General features: G+C 40.1%; 1 protein-coding gene across 5 annotated transcripts in view; it reads right to left on the bottom strand.

The window, feature by feature from the left end:
* The window catches only part of FGF14 (fibroblast growth factor 14), a 693770-nt gene extending 680625 nt beyond the window's left edge, over positions 1–13145 (bottom strand). The window contains exons 1-2 of one of the 5 annotated variants that reach the window (XM_063618975.1): positions 4815–6305; positions 4369–4442 (exon numbers count right to left, since the gene is read on the bottom strand). In XM_063618975.1, coding sequence (XP_063475045.1) covers positions 4369–4442; positions 4815–4930 — 190 coding nt within the window. In that variant the 5' untranslated portion in view covers positions 4931–6305. The other 4 variants (XM_055245299.2, XM_055245298.2, XM_055245297.2 and 1 more) reach the window with 4 other exon arrangements.
* Between the last annotated feature and the right edge of the window lie 10526 nt (positions 13146–23671).

The raw sequence follows: 23671 nt of genomic DNA, 5'->3' as shown, positions 1-23671 counted from the left end.
GCAGTAAGCATGGCCGTGCCAAGAGAAATAGAAAAGGAAGAAAGAGTTACCTTGCAGAAATAGATTTAAATAAGAATTTTCTCATGGCATTACTGCACGTCTTCTAACAGCTTTTGTACCAGACTGTCCTTGCAAAAATATTTGCATAACAAACCACCTTGTCATCGAGAGATGCTGCCTCCCTCCAGGTTAGAGGACAGATTTGTTTCCTGACCAGGATAATAAAGATAACACCTCCCTGCAGAGAAAGATTAGGCAGCTTTGCTAGAAGCCCCTTAAAAGATTGGGAATTTCCTGATATGGCTGCATATCAGACCACTGAGCAATGACACAAATTGGCTGTGAGCAAGCATCCACCTGAGACACTCAGCATTGCCCCTGAAAGGATTTTGGGACATACAGGGAACTGACAAACACATGAAGCTCATGCTGTCTGCTATGCTCTGAGTAATAAAATCCCCTGTCTCTGACCCAGGAGTCCCCTGTCTTCTGCCAGCATCATGTAACTGCGGCAGACTAGCAAGCTGGGTAAACTGTGAGACGCTTGGTAGTTCCTGAAATTTTTAGATGTTAGGAGTTTCCGGTTTAAAAAATAAAACAGAAGCTACCACGTTGAATTCTCCATGTCTAACATGCAATGTCATATCCCGGAAACAATATGTTGAATAAAAAAGGCAAACTCAAAAGTGTGAACACTTCATGATTTAATGATATGAAGTTCTACTATAGGTCAAACTAAGGGGAGAGAAATCAGAATGGCGGTTGCTTCTCAGAGGGGAGATGGGTAGGAACAGAATGGAAATAAGAAAAATTTTGTGGGGGGCGGTGATAGGAATATTCCATATCTTAACTAGGGTAGTGTTTACAATGATGCACACAACTGTTAGAATACATCAAGCCATAAAGTTAAGACTGTGCATTTTAATGTATATAAATTATATCTCACTAAGAAAGCATTAAAAATTCTAGATAGCTAAACAGTGAATACATCACAGTCCCTTTTAGTTTCAGGATAGAATAATTCACAAAAACATTAGGAGAAATACTGCTCACTTTCACAAGCATTCTGCTCAACATCCTTTCTAGAGCAGTAGCTGCAATTTAGGGATTTAAGAGTATGTATTCTGGAGTCAGATTATTTGGTTTTGGTTTTATACTCAGATCTTTCAGTTACTAGCTAGGTACTCTCCAGTAACTTCCTTAATCTTTTCATGCTTGGGCTTCATAATTTTTAACAGAAGTATAAAAGAATTTCCTATCTGTGATTTTAAAGATGAAATTAGATAGTATAGGTAGAGTGCCTAGTATATAGAAGCATTCTCTAAAGATTAGTTGTTATCAATCAATAACAACACAGGACTCAAAATAATTCAGAACATTTCTGTTAAAGCAAAAGAGTAATATAATTTTAAAAATCTAGTAAGTGTAATATACATTCGTTAATGGGAAAACTAGGTGGGATATTTACAATGCCCTAAAAGTCACTTAATTATATAATCAAATAATGCAATAGATCCACATCACAGTTCTTGTACATGTTAATTTGAAGTACAGAAAGAAAAAACTTAAGCCAAATAAACATCACTTTGGGTAAATATTTCAAGTTCAGACAAATGTTTCTCATTTACTCTCAGACAACTATTTTATTATTTTGGGTCTATTTTCCTAATGTAATGAATGTAAAAGAGGTAAATCCAATTGAATACTAATCCTGATCATGCCTGAAGAGTAAGCTGATGACAAAATTTTTGAAAAACACGACTAAAAAATATGTAAAAGGACAAAATCTAGAATCGGATAGTACAAATACAGGGAGAAGGAGACAAAGGGATGAAATATCAGTGCTGGAAAAGCACTTTGCTACAACAAAGGGCAAGGGGTCTGACAAAGCTGGGCAGACTTTATGGCTGCATATCAGACCACATACTATCTATAGCATTCATGCCACAGTTAGTATCCCCCATACAGAGTCACATCTGCCACACATGTACCAGAATGGCCTCAGCACTGTGTTGTTTAAAATTATTCCCAACATTTTAAAAGGAAACTAGAAAAGAGATAATAATAAGCACTAATGATGTAAAATTTTTATCCTATATCAAATTTCTTAACTGCATCATTAAAATATCTCTAACATTTAGTATTGATCTCATTAAAAGTATTTACAATGTTTAACAGTCATTATTATTTGTCTGAGATGTGAGGTATTTTATGTTACTTGTTATGTGAATTGAAAAAATTTTTAAAGGTACAAGAAAAAATAATCAAGTTAATGGAAAACATCACTTCTCAGGAAACAAATCAAGTCATTTAGCAATGAAGGAGGAAAGAGCATATTATGTTACTGCTTTCAATTTGTCCCAACAATAAAATGCTAAGGCCAAATGATGGTTACTACCGAGTGCTTACGTAGAAAACTGACTCAGGTCTCCTAGCAGACAGGGTCCTTTCTTTGCTTAAAAGTTACAACACCTGGTATACAGCAGCAATACGACTAAAGAAGATGAGTTTCAGACTACAAATAAGTGGCTGTTGAAACAAAAAGAACTACAATTACGAGATATGATTTTTCTTTTAGTCTTTAAGCCTTCTTATGTTCATATTTCTTATTTTTTAAAGTACAATATTATACCATGTGCTCCACACAGGAAGTGGAAAGAATCTAGGTATTACAATCCCTCCCAAGCTACACCTTTAAGATGCAGCATTACAGATAAGGTTACCACACACTTTAGTGATCCACTATAATTGTGCAGACAACAAAATGCTACAGGAGGAAAAAAAGGCATTTTAATTACAACTACATTCATTCCTATCTAAAAAGGCAGGTGCGCACACTTACATATGTAAATTCAATAAAGTTCATACTTCCTTCTCTTTTCTTGCCAGACCTGAAGAGTTAATCTGAAAACTTGGCTTTTAATTGCACTACTTGACTCCTCGAACTAAACAAAGTATTGTGTCCATAAAAACATCTGCTATTGACAAAGAATTGTATATGATCATTTAAAAAAATCATTTTGGCTTATCTTTATTGTAAGGCATTTTTTCCCAGTCCTAAGGATTTTCGGGTTTGAAATCAAGATGAACTATTCATCCCACAGCAACTCTCCCAGAACTGTCCATTTAAATTTTAATTTAGAAAGAGAAGCTTGTCTAAGTCTCCTACTTGCTGTTAAAAGCTACCTCGGCCCCTCAATGTAAGTCAGAAGAGAGCCAACCATGTCTCAAGAAGATGGAAGTGTTCTGTTGGCAAATGGCCAGAAGACTAGCTCACCAGAACTGTCCAAATCAAAAACCTGTAATCAGAAAATTCCAGACTCCTCCTTCAACTTCCTTCCCAAATTCAAACTGGCCACTAAGATGGATGGACTTCACTTCCTCTCTAGTGCCTGTCACTGCCTTATTCTGGACCTCTCACCACTGCTCACTGCACTTTCTCCCTGGTCTTTCCACCTTCAACCTTGCCCAACCCAGAGCTGTTTTCCACGCTGTAGTCATAATGGTTGTCTAAAGGGTAGATATGATCATGACACAGAAGAGAGCTCACGATCTGTGCCTCACTACCTTGCCACCCCACTCACTACCTGCCACTCCCTAGAAACACCCTCTATTTCTCAGTTGTACTTGATATTCTCGGTCTGCACCACAATCTTTGACGCCCCCAAAGCTTAAAGTATGCTTCTTTCTCTTCCTTGACAGCCTAACCAGTGCCTTTCCCACGTGGCTAACTCTCAGTCATTCTTCATGACTCAGTCTGAGTTTTATTCCCTCCAGAAACCTTTCCATGCCCCTCTTCCTTGGCCCTATAGCACCTTCGTCCACCTACACAGAACTGTTCACCACATCATAATTGATCCTGTCTTTTGTCTTTCCTGCCAATTCCTTGAAGGAAGAACTCTTCTTCACCCCTGTATCTCCAGCATCAACAGTTCAAACACAGCAGCACTTTTTAAGTGTTTACTAAGTTTTGTTTTTTGTTTTCTTTTTGAGATTGTAGTTGCTGAAAAAGTGATAAAAAGCATGCGGACCTAAAAGAAATACTTCATAAATTTCAGAGTTGTAATAAACTCTGAAAATAATCTTTTTCAACTTCTTAACTTACAAATGAGGTTTATAAAAAAGATTTAAAAGATTTTTCCCAATAGCATGGATATGAGAGAAGGAAAAATAACCTAGTGAAGACACCCTCCCCTACCCCGAAAATCTTAAAACTCTCTAAAGAAAAGGTATCTGGGGAATATAATGGATAAATGGAATGCCATCTATTTCAGCACCAACCACACAATTCTACGAAGCGCATGAGGAGCTCTTCCTAGTGTCACCAGTAAAATACGTGTTTCTTCACCCAAGGCTCAAAGCTTCTACCTGTGTTTGTGCCTACAATTCCAAAACTGGCTCTTGGAACAGTCGCTTCCTCCACTGGGAAGGAGTTGCCACACCTGTAAAAGGAACAAGTTGTTTGAGATCGCTAAGGTCGGCCTCTATCTCTGATAGTCTCTGAATTTAGAGTACAATTTAAATATGTAGTTAACATAGTCCGGGAGAGATACAGGGAAGGGGTGAGGGAAGTTTACTTACAATCAGGACTGGGTGTGAACGCTATAGGAACCTAGAATATTAGAGCTGGGGCTGATCTGGGATTATTCTAATCAATATCCTTGTTGTAGTAGCCGAGGGGACTGAAGCCCAGAAAACTTCAGGACCCGCCCAGGGTCTCCCAGTAGCTAGTGGGGAAGCTGAGACCAGAATTTGGCTGGTTCTCTCCCAGTCCTGAGCTTGGGCAGAACCACGAGCAACGCCAGCTCCTTTACCTTTCCTTCAGATGGGTCCCGGGTCCAGAGCTAGCGCTCGCTAGCGCGAGGCCAGACCGGGAGGGCCGAGGCAGCCACCTGTGGCTTTCCCATCCCTCAGGTCCAGCAGTGCACATGGGGTGCCCCCGCGTCAACGCCGGAGGAGTGACCTGCAAACCCGCGCCCCGCGGGTGGCAGAGCCGGCCGCTCACTGCCCAGTCCCCGGCCACCACGGAAGAGCGAAGACCTCGGCTGGGGCAGGGGCCCTAGCCCCGACCCGCGCGCCTAGTCTCTCCGGCCAGCGGCTTCCGGCCGCCATGGTTTCCATAGCAACAAGAGCACTAGCTGCCGGGTCCCAGAGACGCCCTAGGGTCAGAGGTCATCTCCGTGGCAACGGAAACTTCCCGCGCTACGGCGGCTCCAATAGGCCGCTTCCACCGCATTGCGTAGCGGAGCCCCCGGCGAGCCGAGGCCGGGAGAGCGGTGATGGCCGGTCCCCGTGAGCAGAGGGCAGCGGCGGCGGGACCGGGGACTCTGGGCCAACGGGTAAAGCCAGGAGGAAGCCCGTGCCTGGCCCGTTGGGCTCCCTCCTCTTCAGAGCCGAAGCAGTCCACACTCGGAACCCAGCTTCAGCCGGATTACCGAGGGGTTCTACGCCTGGAGGCAGAGCTGCAGCGTGGGCCCGCTCGCGGCTTCGCAGAAAACAAATAATGACACACTTCTCTGGAAGCCCGGGGCCTGGGCCCAGAGCCGTGGCTTGTGCAAACTTTCTGGTCCCTGACACCAACTCCCCGCCTCTCAGCCCGAGGCCACAGCGGCCCAGCGCCCTGCACCTTTTAAAGTGGCTCCAAAAAGGAGGAAGCCAAATAGATCAGGGTGGTGGGCGCGAGTGCAGGGAGCTGCGAAGTTGGAAGATGACTGCTTTTCAAACTGCCAAAGAACAAAATACTAAGCGAGAAACTCCGTCCAAAGCAACTGGAACTCGAGGTTCTTTAGTAATGAGAGTTCCAGTTACCATCTTCAGAGAAAGGAGCTCAAAAGAAGAAGTTTATTCTTTGCGGAATGTCTTCCTTGTTAAGAAGAAAATTAAAGATTAAAAAAGAAAATGAAGGGTCTGGCAACTATGAACCTAATGGTGCCCTAACGTTTGCTATTCTAAGGCCGAGAATGCCAGATGGGGAGAACGCCATGAGCTTTTGAGCTTGTATATTTTGCGAGAGGCTCGAGTGTGAACAGTAGACTACAGGCCTTGAGACTGAGAAGGAAGCTATAAAATGTGGGTCAAGGGAATGTCTGCAGGACCGGGTTTCAGAGCACCCTATCGTGGCTGATAAAGAGCCACTAACAGCTTTTTTTTTTAAGTTATTTAGTAGCCAACTTCTGCCCTTTGGGGAAGGAGTAAGCATTAAGCGAATTTAACCAAGTAAAATGTATCATCCTGCCCATTGTAGTCCCATAGTTCAGTATCCTAGAGATACCTGTTTTTCACTATTTTATTAAAGGGTATTGAAAACCTACCATGTGTCGTGAACAGAATTTTTGTCAAGAGACAATGACGAAGGCAGTGGTGCCCAGCAGTTGTTGGGTGACTTTCTTACACGATGTTACCAGATTAATCAAGCAAGAACTTCACTGTTCCCTATAAAACATGTCTGCGACATTCCTCCTTCACGTTTAGGAAGTCCCTAAGAATCCCTCCTTTTGTTCCCTTCCGTTCATCATCCTACCTTTTACATTCTGACCAAAGTAAAAAAAAAAATAGTGGCAGCTAGAGAACTACGCAGGGAAAACATCAGGACAGAGTTGGTCTTGATACAACAGAGCTATTGCATCTCTAGAGGTATACGGGGAACTGAGAAGTCTCCCTCGGAAAACTCCCCCCTTCAGTACCTGGGTTCAACACATAACTAAACCTTGTACCTGGCACACAAGTCCTAAGGAACATCGCACAGACTATGGCACTGAGCAGGCGGATGTGTAAATAGGTGTTTCCCTGTCCCACAGTCCCTCCTGGAGGTAATACTGAGTTGGGCTCAAAGGTTTTATTAAAAACATAGGCACAGTGCAATGACTTGTTTAACACTGAATAGAAGAGCTCCTGTTACACTGTTCAAACATCCCAACTGTTTCCCCTTAAGGCAAAAGAAACTATTTTGAATAAATGCTTCCATTTTGAGACATCTACGTGGTATTTATAGAAGGCGTATGAGTCAATTTGAGTGAGGTATGATGCCAAAATGTGCAAAGGAGTGAAAACATTGGTTGTTGTCCTTGTTACCATATGTATAAAAACACTTCACAAAAGTCTCCAATGTTTGTGTTGCTAAAACATGGAAGACTGGGTTCGAACATTTTAAAGGAATGGTTCATTGTAGGAAATGTGAAGTATAGTATAGAATTAGCTTTAGCACCTTCAGAAAGTAATGCATCATTCGAACAAATTTTCTCAGTTATGGATGCTAAGATGAGAACAAGTTGTACAGCCAAAGTCATCTTCATTGTTAAAACTAAGTTTAGATTACCATGCATTGAATTTTACACTTATTAACTGGGATATACATTTCTAAAAAGAAAAATCTGCTCTCCCAACAAGGCAATACTCGGAAGCCTACCTAAAATGCCATCCTTTCGTTCATGGAGTGGCACCGCTCTACAAAACCCATTTTGTTACCTCAGTAACTAAAGCTTCCTGGATGGAGTCCAAGGCCAACTCATACTACATTGAATCCCACTCTAAAGCCAAGCATGTTAGAAGAAGCAGTTTACATCTATTTGGTGTTCCAGCCATGCAATCTGAATTTGATGTTTTCATTTGAAATATACTCAGTGTTTAGACATGCAGAGGTTGCGGCCCATTTGTGGCTCACCCAGCTCTACTGGAACCTAGGATGAGTCGGTAGGCTGAGAAGGAGGAGGAGTAAAAAGTGCTCACTCTTCTTCCCTCTCTTCCTATTTTCTCACTTCCAAACACCATCACAGCCCTAGATGTAAAGCAAGTAGCTTTAAAAAATAACGTATATTTAAATGAGTAACAGTGGCATACCAGGTGTTTTGGCACCTAAAACAGCTTAGTGAAAGGCAAAAGCAGAGCTGAAAGGCAGCCAGACAAGTAGGAAATAGAAAGTGATAATGGGTCCTACCGAGCCCTGCATGTTCCATCTCAAAGTTACATGACAGAGCGGGAGACTGAATTCAGAAAAAGAGAATTGATGGAATGTTCTCAGTGTGCTGTGCAGAACTAGGTCTAGGGCGTCTGCTTCGTACTAACACTGGGCACTGACATTTGTACTCAATAAAATCCTCTTAGATTATGATTTATCTTAAAATCTGTGTTTTCCAAAATCCTACCAAACCATGGAAGTTTGGGGATATCCTGTGTGTGGTTGAGTGGGTATATCTATTTGAGGGTCTGTGGCTTCCTTTGCTTGTTTTACATTATGTGCCTGAAGAGACAGCAATGACATGACCTTAGTATTTATGTTTATTGTGGATTTTCTTTTTTCAACCACACTTGTTTCCTTAGTACCCTTGGCTTAAAGTGCAGTGACCTAGATTATTTCCAGAGCGGGCCTATTATATACATTGGTCAATCCAAACTATCATACTGGTTTAAAGAAACCTATGAAGCCTCCTTCAGGCAAAATAAATGCCTTGGACTTAGTATTCCCTATTTAATGATTTGCCTAAAATACAGTCACCTTGCATGACTCCTACAGTGAAAGTTGAAGCAGGTAACATTTATTCTAAATGCATAGCTATTGCTCTGCTAGGAAAGTAGGACATTTAAGAATGTGTGTGTGTGTGTGTGTGTGTGTTCTCTAATAAAAGTTGTTTGACTCGTGTTTTTATGAAGATAGCAAATTTACTTTATATCCAGGACGTTTAAGCTATTGGAATTTATTTTAAAAAGCATATATTGTGCAAACACATTTTTCATGTTCTCTTCCAGTTAAATTTTACATAAAACAAGCCCAAAACACTATTTAATGAATGCCTCTTATTTAAGTATTAATAATGAGCTAATCAGTAACTTTTGGGTAGATGAATAACTTTGTCCTTAAATTCATGACTCTATTTTCTGCTTATTTTCACACCAATTTGATTATATAGCAGTGCTCTGAAATTCCACGAACGCTTGATCAAACTACCTACACTTGTTGATAATTTAACGAATTGGAAATAATCAGTAAATTATTTCATAACTTCCAAAGATGTAGGAAGGAAAATTAACCTATTATTTATCTCTGAAATAATAATAGGTGCTTTACACCAAATTCACTGGTATTTGGCAGTATTCTCCCAAGTTTCTTAGTTTGAAACCCGTTAATTGTTCTCTTTTTAAATTTAAGATAACATAATAGGGAGTAGTCAATCTGTTCCTTTTGGTTGTAACAGTTAAAAGAATTTTAGTGTTTGTTTCATTTTAATTACCCAATTAACTTTTTAGTTCTACTGCTATTTTGGGATCAAAAACCTGCAAAAGATTTTAGGCTTTATGTTAATAGCAGGAGAATGGAACTCACCAAGTACAATACCGAAAGGGAATGGCTTGGCACGGGTTTAATTCAAGTTTAACAGGCTAAAACTTTTAGAAGGTAAGATAAATAATGTGGCATATTAATGTCCCATTTAAATATATATATTATATATGTATAATATATAACATATATATTATATATGTATAATATATAACATATATATTATATATGTATAATATATAACATATATTTTATATATGATATATAACATATTTTATATATATATTATATATATTATATATATATAATATATATAATATATATATATACACTAAATGCTCCAACTCCCTGGTTGGAACTCATATCCCTGGTTATCTAAGACTAAATTATCCTATTAGAATAGTTGGTAATATTCTTAGATACACTTTGAGTTAGCCCATCAATTCATACCCAAATACTTTAGCATTCCTGAGCTGCAAAATGAATTGTTCTAAAAATAAATTGTCATTTGTTCGACAGTTTCCAAAAATGCCTTGGAAGGGGGAAAAAACTATTCCAGAGAGATGAAAGTGGGTGGGATGCAGGAAGTGTAATAAAAAGATTGTGAATTGTGTATAGGGAGAAATTTAGTGTTTCCGGTAAAATTGTTTACAAAAAATTTATAAAGACCTACAAAGAAACTGACTGTTCTGTGCTAAATTATTTCCCACTCTCCAGTACTATGGAAGGACTGACTTCAAGGTCCCTAAGACAAATGGTCACATCTAAATAAAAAATGTTTTTGCACTATTCCTTTCTCAGAAGAGAGTTAAATCTTTTCACAGAAAGACACAAGAAAGGTTCAAAAGACCACTATTTTTTACAGTGTAAAGCAGTCACCCCTTCCCTTCCCACTGCAGCCCTTGGCCTTTCTCACTTTGAGAAGTCTTGCAAAAAGGGTCTTCATGTTAGGCTGTGAGATAGTGTTGCAGATGTAAGTTGGTTTTGTATGAACCAAGCATCAGCAAGTTTTAGGTTTGATGTCGGGGGCTTGGAGTACATCTTGGTGTACACTTCATAGCTGAATTAGACATGCGGGTGGAAAGGTGACAACACTGTTTTCCCCTTGAGCAATTCTCAGGTTGGTGTGTCGTTTCAGAGTTGCTAAACGCTGAGGAGTTAAGAAGAGAGAAGGGTAAAAGGACGGAGGAGGAGGAAACAGGGGGTGAATAGAAAGGGTGTAAGAACTAGAACACAGGGAGGAGGACTCAGGGCAGAGCCCAGAGCCCACTGCAGCACCGAGTCCACGGAGCAGCCAGAGGCTACTACCAGAGCCTCAACTGCCACCCCAAAGTACCAGCTGGGAGCAACCTTCTCCGCCCCAGCATAGGAGCCTCTGCCCTTTTAGACTGTCTAACAACTCGCAGTTTCTCCTTTGCTGCAGGAATGGTGGCCGCAAACGGTCTCAGCCTCCACACCCACCGCCTCCGTCCCCGCCCACCCACACTTCCTCCCCCTCGGAGCGCGCCACCCCAGCTACGTTGCACTGGCAAGGTTCGGAGGCTGGAGGGCAGCAGCCACTTGCTGCCCCAGTCGCTGGGGCTCTGGGTGCCAGTGCGGCCCCCGGCAGAGTCAGGGTGTCAGGGAGGCAGTGGAGAGCCATAATCTACTGCACCGCAGTGCCAGCGTCAGGAGCTTCCGGAGGCCGGGCTGCCACTGCGGGACGGCCGATCTCCCCGCTCCCTCCTTCAGACACAACCCCAGACAAAATCAGCCGGCCCCGAGTCCCTCCCCACCCTGAACGGAGCTAGGGGATGCCACACACTCCCGGCTGCCAGAGTGAGCGGTTCCGGGAAAGGCTGCGCCCAGCCTCCTCGCCAGCGCCGCCGCCACCACCATGCAGCCCTCCAGCCTGCCTCCCCTGGGTTGCTCGCCCACAGCTCCGCGGCCGCCCCCAGTCGCCTCAGACTGAGAGGCGGGGACGGGAACCCCTGGGATCCGACTGCCCAAATCAGATGCATTTGCATTTCTTATGTAATGTACTGCAAGTTCCCTTGTTGGAGCCCTTTGGAATCGGGGCGCATGATCACCAGTAGGCTTAAAAGCAGGAACTCACGGCCTGGCTCATCCCCACCCCCGGCCCTGTGGGACCCCGACGCAGGGCTTTGACACCGCTTTCTAAAGAGGGGGGACTTAAATTACAAATATTAGAGGGGCTGGGCTTGTCCTCTCAGTCTGGGGTTCCCTCCAGGCGCAAGCCTTGCTCAAGTATTCCCAGTGGCAGGATGTGTCAGAGGCAGACAGGGGGAATGAGTTAATGCTCGGGCACCCGGAGCTGGACGGGGGAGGGACGCGGGGGCTGACGGAGGAGCGGGGCCGCGAGGGAGGGGGCCTCTTTTACTTTGGTAAAGGTGATCGTGGTGGCGAATATTGTGCAAGCTAATCAGAAAGTCTAGAGCAGGTTCTCGGAACCCAGCTACGTCCCCCGAACCTGCTGCAGAAGTTAAGGGGAGCTCGCGGTTCTTTTTCCTGGCAACTACCGAAGCTTCAGCTGCCTGGGGCACAACCTTAAGCCATAGCCCTTCACTATTCCACCAAACATAGGCAACCAAATACATTAAAAAACAAAAAGTTTCCTCCTCCCTCCTAGTGATGGATTGTGTCACAGCCAAGAGATGCCGATAATGGTTTTGGGGTTCGTAGACGCCGATCCAGCTGTTACTTGTTTATTCATGCAACACCTCTATATGCAACACTGTCCTGGTTCCTGGTATGTTTCCCCTGCCTTCCTGCATAGCAGAACTGCAGATCTAGCTCGATGAGCAACAGACAGGTTATTATGAGGAAAAACATAATATGATGCATGTTTTGCTTACCAGTTGGGTTCTTGTTTTTCTTAAGACTCTTGCCACAAAGACACTGCAGCATATGCGTTCCTTTGCTGAAAATGTTCCAAAGAAACCACATTGATTTGGGCGAAAAGCAATCCAGCAGCTTAGACACCCTGAGAAAGAAGAGATCCTTGTGGTTGCATAATAATAATTTGAAATCAGTTCTCCTGAAGAGGGGCACCGGTTTTACCATAGGAAAAACGATAATATTCCGGATCTTCTCCCAGTTTTTTCCCCTCACGTGGTATATTTCTTTGAGACTTCTCAGTGATTGTTTTTTTTCGGCCAGGGTGAATGATTTATCCCCCCTCGATCACCACCGGATTATTACCAAAGGGTTGGAGAAAAAATCCTTTTTCAGCATGAAGCCAAACAAAAAAGCAAAGAGATCCCAACTGAGATCAAAACTAATCAGGGAGAACAGTAATGCACAAAAGATCCCCAAAGAGAAAACCATAGCCTTTTTACTTGATCGCTATGAGGATGGGTGGATCTGCAGAAGGCAAAGCAGGATTCATCTTACTGAGAGAAGACTGCCATTGTGTAGCCCCTAGGAGAGAAGGAAAAAAAAAAGAGGAAAGAAAGAAAGAAAAAAGAAAAAAAAAAGAAAAAAAAAACACCACCATACACACTCACACACCAATACCACCTCCGAGATTGAGTCTGACAGCCGAAGACAGAGCCTCCCTTCTCCCAGTGTCGATTTTTTTTTATAATCAATCGCCAGTGCTCAGTGGGATCGGTTTGAACATGCAGTTCTCAATCACCACGAAGAAAAGATGCAAATTTAGGTGCCCCCTCCCCTTGTCAGTCTTGTAGTAGGTAGAGAGCGCCACAAATCCCCTTCCTCCTTCCTCTCACTCTTCCAGTTTCCAACAACCGTGAGCATGAGGAAAATCTCCCCTCCGGATTCCTCGCCCAGCCTCGGATGTGAGTTACAGGCATTAGAGGGAGGAGGAGGAGGAGTTGAAGTTTGCATTGAAAAGACTGGCTTTCCATGACGTAGCCACGTGCTTTCAGACCCGTCACCAGTGAGATGCTTCAACCAGCCCAGGGAGGGCAGTGTCACTGCAGTCTCTCTGCTAGGGCCCCTCCTGAAGTCTCCCCACCCGCCAGCTCCAGCCCCGGCCCCAAACCCAGACCCAATGCGCGACCCTCTCCCTCCTCCGCCAAGTGCCAGTCGGCCTGCTGTTTGCTCTTGGAGCCAATCTAACAGCCTTCTGTTAAAAGTGAATTTTGAAAAGTAAAAATTAAAAATTATAATGAGCAAACCTTAGAAAATGCATGCTGGGAGGTTGGAGGTGGGGGGGAAATAAAGAGAAAAAGGGGTTTAATACTTCTCCACCCAGCCAAAATTAGTTCCACCTTCACATTTTCAAAAGCAGCATATAATGCACCTAAAACATTAAGGAAAACTCAAGTTCCTTTAATTCTTATTATCGGACTCCTACTTAAGGGGCTGTTCGAAAAATGTAAACTAGATATATAACAGATATTACTAGAAACTGCCTCTTGAAAGGACAACCACTAAAATCTAGGTGGCAAACTGTACTTTTGTGGGGAGGGTCATGTATACATGAGAAAATGTATGCCTTTTATAGACAACACGTTACCTTTAAATAATTGTGCAGAAAGTCCCTGCTTAAATCACGCCCTAATTCTTTGCATGTTTCTGCACTCATTAATTGAGCTAACATTAAATTCACCCTCATTTACTTCTCATCTGCACATCTCACCTACACTAATCCAACCTAACAAAACAGGCAAATTTTCTATTTTCATCAGGATATAACCCAGCTTCCAACTTGCCCAGAAAAATCAGAGGATTTCAGACCAAGCTGTTATTTTATTCTCCTTGGAGGAAAATACAATGTGCAAAGTAATACAAACAATTACAAAAAATAATATAACAAACTCCAGTGTACCCGCTACTCAAAATTAACTTAAAAATTACCATTTCATCATATTTTTGAGATAAGGATTTTAGAGAGGTAAAATTGACCACTCCCATTCTCTGTAGGTAAATGAATTAAACTTATGCCAGCTTATTTCTATTTTTATAGGTAAACTGACATAAAAATTTTAACTCTAAAAATATATATGTAGAAGTTTCTTCATAATTTCAAAAAAATTAAAACTACTGCCTCTACTGCATGGTATATAAACTTAGGTGTCGATTTATACAGTTGAGGATTGATGGAAAAGACTGATTTGATTTTAAAAGTTGATTTAAAGAAAATCGACTAACTTCTTGATTATCAGTTGTCAAAAAACAAAAAATGGAATAAACATCTTTACCACTTTTAGAGTTTTCTATTAGTTAGGATGCTAAAATTAGCATTGATATCCTGACCTTCTGGGAAACATCAGTCAATTCTAGATAAGATAGAAGAATTTAAAACCAGTAAATCCTATTAAGGTTAAGACTTTGGAAAGCTATATCGTGATGGCCTTGATGTGTCAAAAGGATCATATCATACAGATTTTAAAAATTACTACGATTTAAATATGGTCTAGAAAGGTTTGTGAGGTAAAGAAATAGAGAATACTAAAAGTACCTGAATTTAATGCCAGTGACTTGCTAAGAAGAAACAGACTGAAAAAAAAAAATGGAGTGGAATTCTTTTTGAAAGAGGAAAAATGGAATAGCATTGCCAAATAATTAGAAAATAATTTTTATATCAATCAGAGACAGATACCATATGCTGCTTCTGTAACATGTTGGTGTCTCCTAGGGGGTTCCAGAATATCCCAATATATTATCACTGGGCAAATGCCAGAGAAATAGCTGAAATATAAATAGGCCTTCCAAACTCACAGGCTCTGATGTTATGTTAAAACTTTCTGAGTTCCCTGGAGTATTTCACAAATAGAGTAAAATTTGGGGAAATATTCTATAATTATTGGATCTTCTTAAATGCTAGTTTGTTATAAAGACAATCTGTCTCAAATCAGCTCTTCTTGAATATGAAAATTTGACTTTCTCCTCTGCATTCTGACAGTGAATTTGTTCCCTATTGAAATAAGGAATAACTGCCAGAAAACTGTCATTTCTTTTGCTACATGTTGGTGGAAAACTTCTTTGACTTGTGACCTGAGGAACAATACAAAAGATAATTAACTGTGACTACTATTTATTGAGAATCTATTATGCCAAGCAATGTGTTAGTTGCTTGTCATATTTTACACTATTTAGAGGAATGAGAAACTTTCTTATGATGTATAACATTTTGCTCTTTCTACATTTCTTTCCTATATTTATTGATATATTATTTACTTAGGTTACATAGGCTACTATTCACATCATTAAACCCCCCAAAAAGCAATTGTTTTTGTCTGGAAAAGATGACTAACACCAATTAAGGTTACTTTTGGTCTAAAGGACCCTCAATTTTTGATGTTTTCTGAGTAGCCCAATTCAGTCATTCAACCAATATTTATTAAGCATCTGCTCAGTGAAAATAACTGTACAAGACTCCATGTTGGATACTAAGTGATGAACTTGAACCAGATTTCCAGTTATACAAGAAAGACTAAGTATGGTCCAAGAGTTAACCCAGGTTCTGGGGCCTCTAGGTCACGGATGATTCAAATATACATATGATGCTGACCTGAGTTCCAGACAATTATTTAAGGTTTGCTTTGGAAGATATCAAATGTTTGCTTACCCTTTGCTATGCTACTACATTCAAATCAGCATTAGATTACAAAAATGAAAACTGCAGGGAAAAATGCAAGTTTTGAAATGCACATAAGTAGAAATAAGATTTAAAAATCTGAGACTGTAAGAATTGATAGTAAAATTCATAGTACATAGGAGAAAAAATCTGTAAGACTGTTTTCATAAGGCTAACGTAAACCCAGTACTCATAAACAAGTTCATTTAAAAATTAAACCTACCTTCAGCATATTATAGTAAACAATTCTAAAAGTAAGTGTAATGACCAGAATTTCATGACACAATCACATTTGCATTTTATTCTAATGTAGGACATGTAAACTTTCATGATATTAATCAGCAAAAATCTGTAAAACTACTGCAGCATGCTTTTACTATTTGCTTCCAATTGTTGCTCTTCTATTGCACTCTTCCTTTTAGTATTGAACCCCACCTGCTCTACAGTTTTGGAAGGGCACATGGGTACTCAGATGGAGAATATAATTTTCAGCCCCATTATAGGTAAGTATGGTCATGTCACTAGATTCTGATCAATGAGATGTGAGCAGCAGTGACATGTTCAACTTCCTGGTCATATTCTTCAAAGGAAGTCGCTTGCCTCCCACGTCTCTCTTCCATCCTTCTTGTGAGTTGGAAAGAAAGTGGGTGAGTAGCTTTGACTACTCACGTGGACAGGAACACACACCAAGAGTGGTGTAGTATCAAGATTCAAGAAAGCTAGCACCTTGGACAGAGTCACCAACCTACCCTGCCCACCAGACTCTGCACTGTTGACAAAGAAAGAAACTTTTATCTTGTTTGAGGTTGTCTTAGTTCATTCTCACTGCCATAACAAAACACCATAAACTGGGTAACTTATTAACAATAGATATTTATTTCTTACAGTTCTGGAGGCAGGAGGTCTAAGATCAAGGTGCCAGCACTGTCTGGTGTAGGCTTGCTTCCTATATACAGTGCCTTCTAGCTGGGTCCTCACCTCACATGGTGGCAGGGAACAACAAATTCCCCTGGGTCTCTTTTATAAGGACACAAATTCCATTCATGAGCAATCCACCCTCCTGATTTAATTACCTCCAAAAGGACCCACCTGTCAATACTATCACATTGGGCATTCAATTTTAACATCTGGATTTGGAGGAACATAACCATCCATAGCGGACCACGTGTTTTTGTGTGAATTTGTTACGGCAGCTTACTCTCTCTACTATCTTATGGGCTGGCCTTGTGTTAATAACAACACACTTATATTTGGGTTAGCTATTTATTTTAGAAGAATAAAGAACTTAAGTACATAACATATACCTATGGCTTTACCCGCAGTCTGCCACTCTCGTTTCCATTCACTACAGCAGCTGCTTATTCCTTAGTTGCCTCTTGCAAACCACACTTGCTTATTTCCAGCACCAGTGCAAACATCCTACTGTCAGATTTTACTTTTCCTGCCTCCTTCTCTGTCCTACTCCCTGCTCATCAAATATAACCTATGGCAGTTTAGAGCCTATGACCGTGACAAAAAACTTCGATCACTGAAGAAGCAGAAGGGCAAAGTGATTGAAAGAGTTGGCCATCAAGGGACTAGAGATACAAAAAAAAGACCAACGTGTATATAAGGACTTCAATGTCTACATTTACCTTGTAAATCTTTTTCAAAAAATGAAGCTTTATGTTGTTTGCACGTGTATTCCTTCTCTATTTTTGTTGCTAACAATTATCTTCACCTTTTAAGGAATAATTCTAAATTTCACATCTCTGTACTACTCATTAGTACCTGTTCTTCCTCTCCCCATGTTCCTACATTTACCCATGATATAAAAAACCTCTGCACCTCTCTGCTGGAGGGAACAGTCTGGGAAGGTAACTTGAGTTCATCTCTCTTCCCCTCCCAACTTCTCAATGGAGAAACAATTTAAGGGGCCCAGCCCCTTCTTTTCTCTCTTCTGCAAGAAGCTTTCCTGCCTGCAAGAAGCTTTTAGACTCCTCAGCCTCAGCTCTTCCATGTGAGAAGCATTGAGCCACCTCTAATTGCCAGTATCTCTATCTCTGAGCTTGAGATTTCTTCTTTTTTTTCAGATTCAGGAGTACATGTGCAGGTCTGTTACATGGGTATATTGTGTGATGCTGAGGTTTGGGCTTCTAGTGAACCCATCACCCAAATAGTACCCATCATATCCAATAGGTAGTTTTTCATCCCTTGGACCCCTCCCTCTTTCTCTCCCTTCTTTTGTAGTCCCTAGTGTCTGTTGTTTCCATTTTTATGTCCATGTGCACGCATTTTTTAGCTCCCACTTATTAGTGAGAATATGCAGTATTTGGTTTTCTGTTCCTGCATTAATTCGCTTTGGATAATGGCCTCCAGCTGCATCCATATTGCTGCAAAGGACACAGCTTCATTCTTTTTCATAGCTTCATAGTATTTCGTGGTGTATATGTCCCACATTTGCTTCATCCAATCCACTGTTGATGGGCAGTTATGTTGATTCCATGACTTTGCTATTATGAAGAGTGCCATAATAAACATAAGAGTATTGGTGTCTTCTTGATAAAACAATTTATTTTCCTTTGGGTATATGCCCACTAATGGAATTGCTGAGTTGAGTGGTAGTTCTATTTTTAGTTCTTTGAGGAATCTCCAAACTGTTTTCCATGGGAGTTGAACTAATTTACATTCCCATCAACAGTGTATAAGTGCTCCCTTTTCTCCACATCCTCTCCAATATTTGTTTTATTTTGTTTTTAACTTTTTTTTTTTTTTGGATGGAGTCTCGCTGTGTCACCAGGCTGGAGTGCAGTGGCATGATCTCGGCTCACTGAAACCTCTGCCTCCTGGGTACAAGTGATTCTCATGCCTCAGCCTCCTGAGTAGCTGAGATTACAGGCACATGCCACCACACCCATCTGATTTTTGAATTTTTAGTACAGACAGGGTTTCACCATGTTGTCAAGGATGGCCTTGATCTCCTGACCTCGTGATCCACCCACGTTGGCCTCCCAAAGTGCTGGGATTACAGGCATGAGCCACTGTGCACGGCCATTTCTTACTTTTTAATTATAGCCATTCTGACTAGTGTGAGATGGTATCTCATTATGGTTTTAATTTGCATTTCTCTGATGATTAGTGATGTTGAGCATTTTTTCTTATATTTGTTGTCTGCTATGTCTTTTTTTGAGAAGTATCTGTTCGCGTCCTTTGCTCATTTTTTAACGGGGTTATTTGTCTTTTTTTCTTGTTGATTTAAGTTCCTTATAATTCTGGATATTAGTCCTTTGTCGGGTGCACTTTGCAAATATTTTCTCCCATCCTGTAGGTTGTCTGTTTATTCTGTTGGTTGTTTCTTTTGCTGTGCAGAAGCTCTTTTGTTTAATTAAGTCCCATTTGTCAGTTTTTTGTTTTTGTTATAATTGCTTTGACTGCCATACCACCCTGAATGCACCCAATCTCATCTGATCTCCAGGGGTTTTTATTTAAACCACAGAAGGCCCTTTATCTAGGCACTCAAAGAAAAGACTAGAGATTAACGCTCCTAGGAGAATTTCTCCATCACTAAATATTCCAGCTCCTTTGCCTCTTGGGAGGGATAATGATGAAGCATGTGTTTTACATCCATCCACAGTTTTCCTGTGGGATAAAGACACGGTCTCCCACTGGAGTAGTTGGCTTATCACCACACTACTTGCTTCCTCCCCTTCCCTAGATCCACTCCCGACTCACCTGCTGTATTTCCTCCCAAGTAAATTACTTGCCCCAGAATCTGTCCTCTAAGGAAAATCAAGCCAAGATAGGGCTGAACAGATACAACAGGGGTTTTGGATAAATGTATCTGCTCTCCAAATCCAAACCCTTCCTTAGATGGCCACTGCAATTTCCAGATGTGGAGGAAGTATCTAGAGACTCAAATTCTTGTCCTCAGGCCAAGTTTCCAGCCCCTAACCAACCTTATCAGTAATATAAATAGTATTTTAGTCTCATCTTTCTAACATGTGTGGTCATTTTTCTTAATTGAATCTGAATTCAGAAGTAGGAGGAAAATGCAAAATTAATGATCACCTCTTAAGGCCCCCAAATACTAGAAAATAATATAAGAAAAAAACCCTCCTTTGTTCCAATTATGTTCAGAAAGTATAATAAAACAGTGAAGAACCTGCCAAGAGATACAGATAAAAGCAGGTGAATTCCCTTGAGTCCTCAGAAATATGAGCTTCTCTTGGCAATGTTCCACAGGCTTCACTTCTCACTGAAATGAACTTTATCACAGTCTATATAGATACGACGGACAATAAAACCCCATTTCCCTGTACAGCCCAGCAAGAGTTCAGAGGACCCTCTCTGCATCCTTTGAGGCAGGTGAGGGGATCTTTTTACAAGTTGAATTGGCCCTGAACAATTTGTGGACATATGCAGCAAATCTCTTTGTATCAATGCCTCTAGACCTTTATAACCCATGCCTCCTATTAATAAACTTCCTAAACCTTCATTGATATGATTTAAATTTTAATGTGAAATTAAAGCCTTGACTAAAACCAAAGCAATAGTAACTTTTATAAACTAATTCAAACTACAATCTACTTTCTTCCCACTCATCCAAATTTTTCTGATGCCTTATTCGAGGCAAGTATGCTCCCAATTGAAAATAATTGTTGCCTGTGATTTGAAGTATTCTAAGGTCAGGCAATATTTTACATACATAGAATCCAGTTTCTTAATTTCTATAGCCATTGAATAGGACAACTTTGGATATATCATTTTTAAATTACAGGAGAAATTTGTCAGCTGAACTTTTTCCATTTGAGGAGAGATTTATATATTCCAAAATTTAGAATATTATTTACCCTGGACAATAGGTTATAAAACTTGGATAACTGGAGAATTAAAATAACATTATTGAATATGTACCTAAATGGAAGAGAAGCCTCCCTCTGAATGATGAATTTTCCGTGGTCAACTCTGCACCAAACCCATTCCAAGTTCACCTGAAGAAGCCAGGAATAAATTTCCCAGAATACCCTTTCTGTGTGTTTGCAGGATACTTTTCTCCAATGAGAGGCCCACAAACAAGAGATTTGGGTGGCAGAAGAGAAGTCATTATTCTCTTAAGGCAGTTGTCAGTGCCAGTGTGAGATTCACAGTCAATTCTTGGCACATTCTTAAAAACCGTCGCTTTGCTACTGCAGACAAAAATCTCAGCCACTTCCCAATTAACTCTGAAGAGCATCCACTTTCAGTGCTTCAGGCTGAGATCATGGATGATAGTTTCCATGACTTTCATTTCCCAGCTTTCCCAACAGTTCTAAGTCTCCAATTCCTCTATCAAAACACTTTGAAACCAGAAAATATCAAATAACTTATTCCTAACTGATCCCAGACGGATACACAGTGTTTTCTCTGCCTAGGTTCTAAGCCATTATAGGTACCTGGTAGCTTACTGATAAGGAATTTGCTTTGAGTTTGCAGTGGTTTACTTGATCCCTAAACATCTAGTATGACAATGAGACCTTCAATCCAATATGCACATGTTTTACCACACACTATGAAACATGTAAACAGGGATTATTTCCTTCCATAAGTGCTTACTGAGCATAGGCTTCCAACAGGCAAGTTTCGGAGAGAATCAAGTTGAATCTGTAGCACTTTTCACTTTACATTGAAGAAAATTACTTAGTTGGATTTATTTATCATATTTCTTCAAATAAGAGGTTTATAAAATCAAATTCAACCCTCACATAAGAAAATATATGAAAACCATTTTATTAGAACTTGAGGATAAGTGGTTAAAAAAACATGAAAATCATTGCACTTGTAAACTCACATTTCCTGTCATAAAGGTAAAGTGAGTCATTCATAAAGCTATTATTCAAAATAAATGTAAAAATTGCAATTCAGAAAAATGTGTCATATATTGTAACATTTAGGTTACAAACTTAATGAAGAAAAATACCAACCCAGAGAGACTTTATACTCAAGAAAATAAATGGTACAAGTCTGTTGGACCATAAGTTTCCAGAGCTCAAAAGTTAAGGTTATTGAACTTGCTTAATCCATCATCCTAATAATCTCGGATATATACACGTTTAATTGCTCATGTCCAAAATATTTAATTTCCACAACAATTTAGATTCAGAAGATTACATTATGTGAAAAAAAATCCTATTTCATGTCAACAGGGATCCTCTCAAGCATTTATAATATTGCAGATTTAAGTGCACATGATTGAATTGTCTATGAAGGTGTGAAAATGCTTAAATGTTGCATTTGAACATTGATTGGGTTTAATGTAGTATTGGCATCTTGACAGCAATGCACTTTTACTTTATTACTGGTATGAATGAGATAAATAATAGAATATACACACATATGTATGATGGCTCAGAATACTACTTAGCAGTTAGTTTTAATTGTTTTGATAAATATTAAAATGAACAATATATAAGTAATTAGTCAAGGATATCTTGATTCATATATTAGGTTACTTTTAAGGAATTTATAATTTGGGTAACATTGGAATAAAAGTATGCAAAAATCATATTTTAACCTCAATATCAATTACTTTCCCTTAATCAATATATATTTCTCAAACTCTGATACATATTAATATACACATTTTTGTTTGTTGTCATTTTACCTCTTAAAATAGGCACATACTTTATATAGATATTCCCATGTTCAGGAATGTATCTGTTTTAAAAGGCCATTGGTCAATTGGGTCTGATTTTATTCCATTAAGGTAACATTTTAAAGTAAGGTTTTCAAGTATGTTCAAGTAGTGGGAGATTGGAAGTAATGACGCTCAATGCAGAGGCATGTGAAATAGTGTTACAGTAAAATTAAAGTTATCAAATATACTTCAGTGATAACACTTATACTATCTCTATCAGATTACAGTATGAACAAGCAGCAGGTGCCAAAAAATCAAGTTAGAATTTAGGAGAAAACTTAAAATTGAATTTAAAAAAATATATCAATAATGTTTCTATTTTATTTCTTACAGTATTGGGGGAAAGACAAGTATTTATGCAAAACACTGCCGTTTAACTCTTGAACATTGAAACTTCCAAGGCATCAGCTGACCAACGGGGCATGAATTATAACTAAAATGCAGCTTGCATCCATTTGCCCAGCCACTTCCCTGGCCGGGTGGCAAAAGCCTAGGCTAGGAAAGGCATCTTTTTCTAACAGGCTAATCCAAAAGGGCTGCCATTTTCTAACTGGTTCATCCCAATGCAGCTGGCTCCCATTTTCTAATTGGGCAGCCCAGAGGATAGGCTTTTTCTGATTAGTCAACCTAGAAAATGTACCTTTTTAAAATTGGTCCATCCAGAAGAGATTCTTTTTCTAATTTGCATAGAGCACTGGATGCTTGGCCTCCCTGGCTATGTACCCGTGGGCCAAGGAGGCCCACGAGAAGTACCCATGAGACCCAGGAGATTCATCCTCAAAGAATTGTTCAGACACATAAGCTAGATCAAAGAAGACAGACTCAGATTCACAAAGAATGGTGATTTTTGAATACAGTATGAAGTTTGAAATTTATTGATTGTGGCCTATTTTCCATGGATTCATGGCTGATTGTGGAGGGTGCAGCGAGAGGGACATCAGAGTAGTTTTATTTTTAACACTATATTCATAATAAATCTCAGTAAGAAGTCAGTTGCATTCAGAAAGGCTTACCCACTGAGAATTTATTGAAGAGACTATCTGTAGCAATATGAGCAGGGTTAAGGAAACCAACAAGTGATGTTGAGGTCCACCAGACACCAGCAACAGTGGAAAATCATCACCGCTACCCTGTTCAAAGGGGAAATCGAGGACATAATATTACTGGATTTCAGGGAGAGCTAAAATAGTAGAAGAAGAGA

Source organism: Symphalangus syndactylus, chromosome 15 (genome assembly GCF_028878055.3).
Source record: "Symphalangus syndactylus isolate Jambi chromosome 15, NHGRI_mSymSyn1-v2.1_pri, whole genome shotgun sequence".
In the NCBI taxonomy this organism is placed as follows: domain Eukaryota; kingdom Metazoa; phylum Chordata; class Mammalia; order Primates; family Hylobatidae; genus Symphalangus; species Symphalangus syndactylus.
The sequence above is the reverse complement of the archived record's forward strand: the minus strand, read 5'-3'. Positions and strand labels throughout refer to the sequence as shown.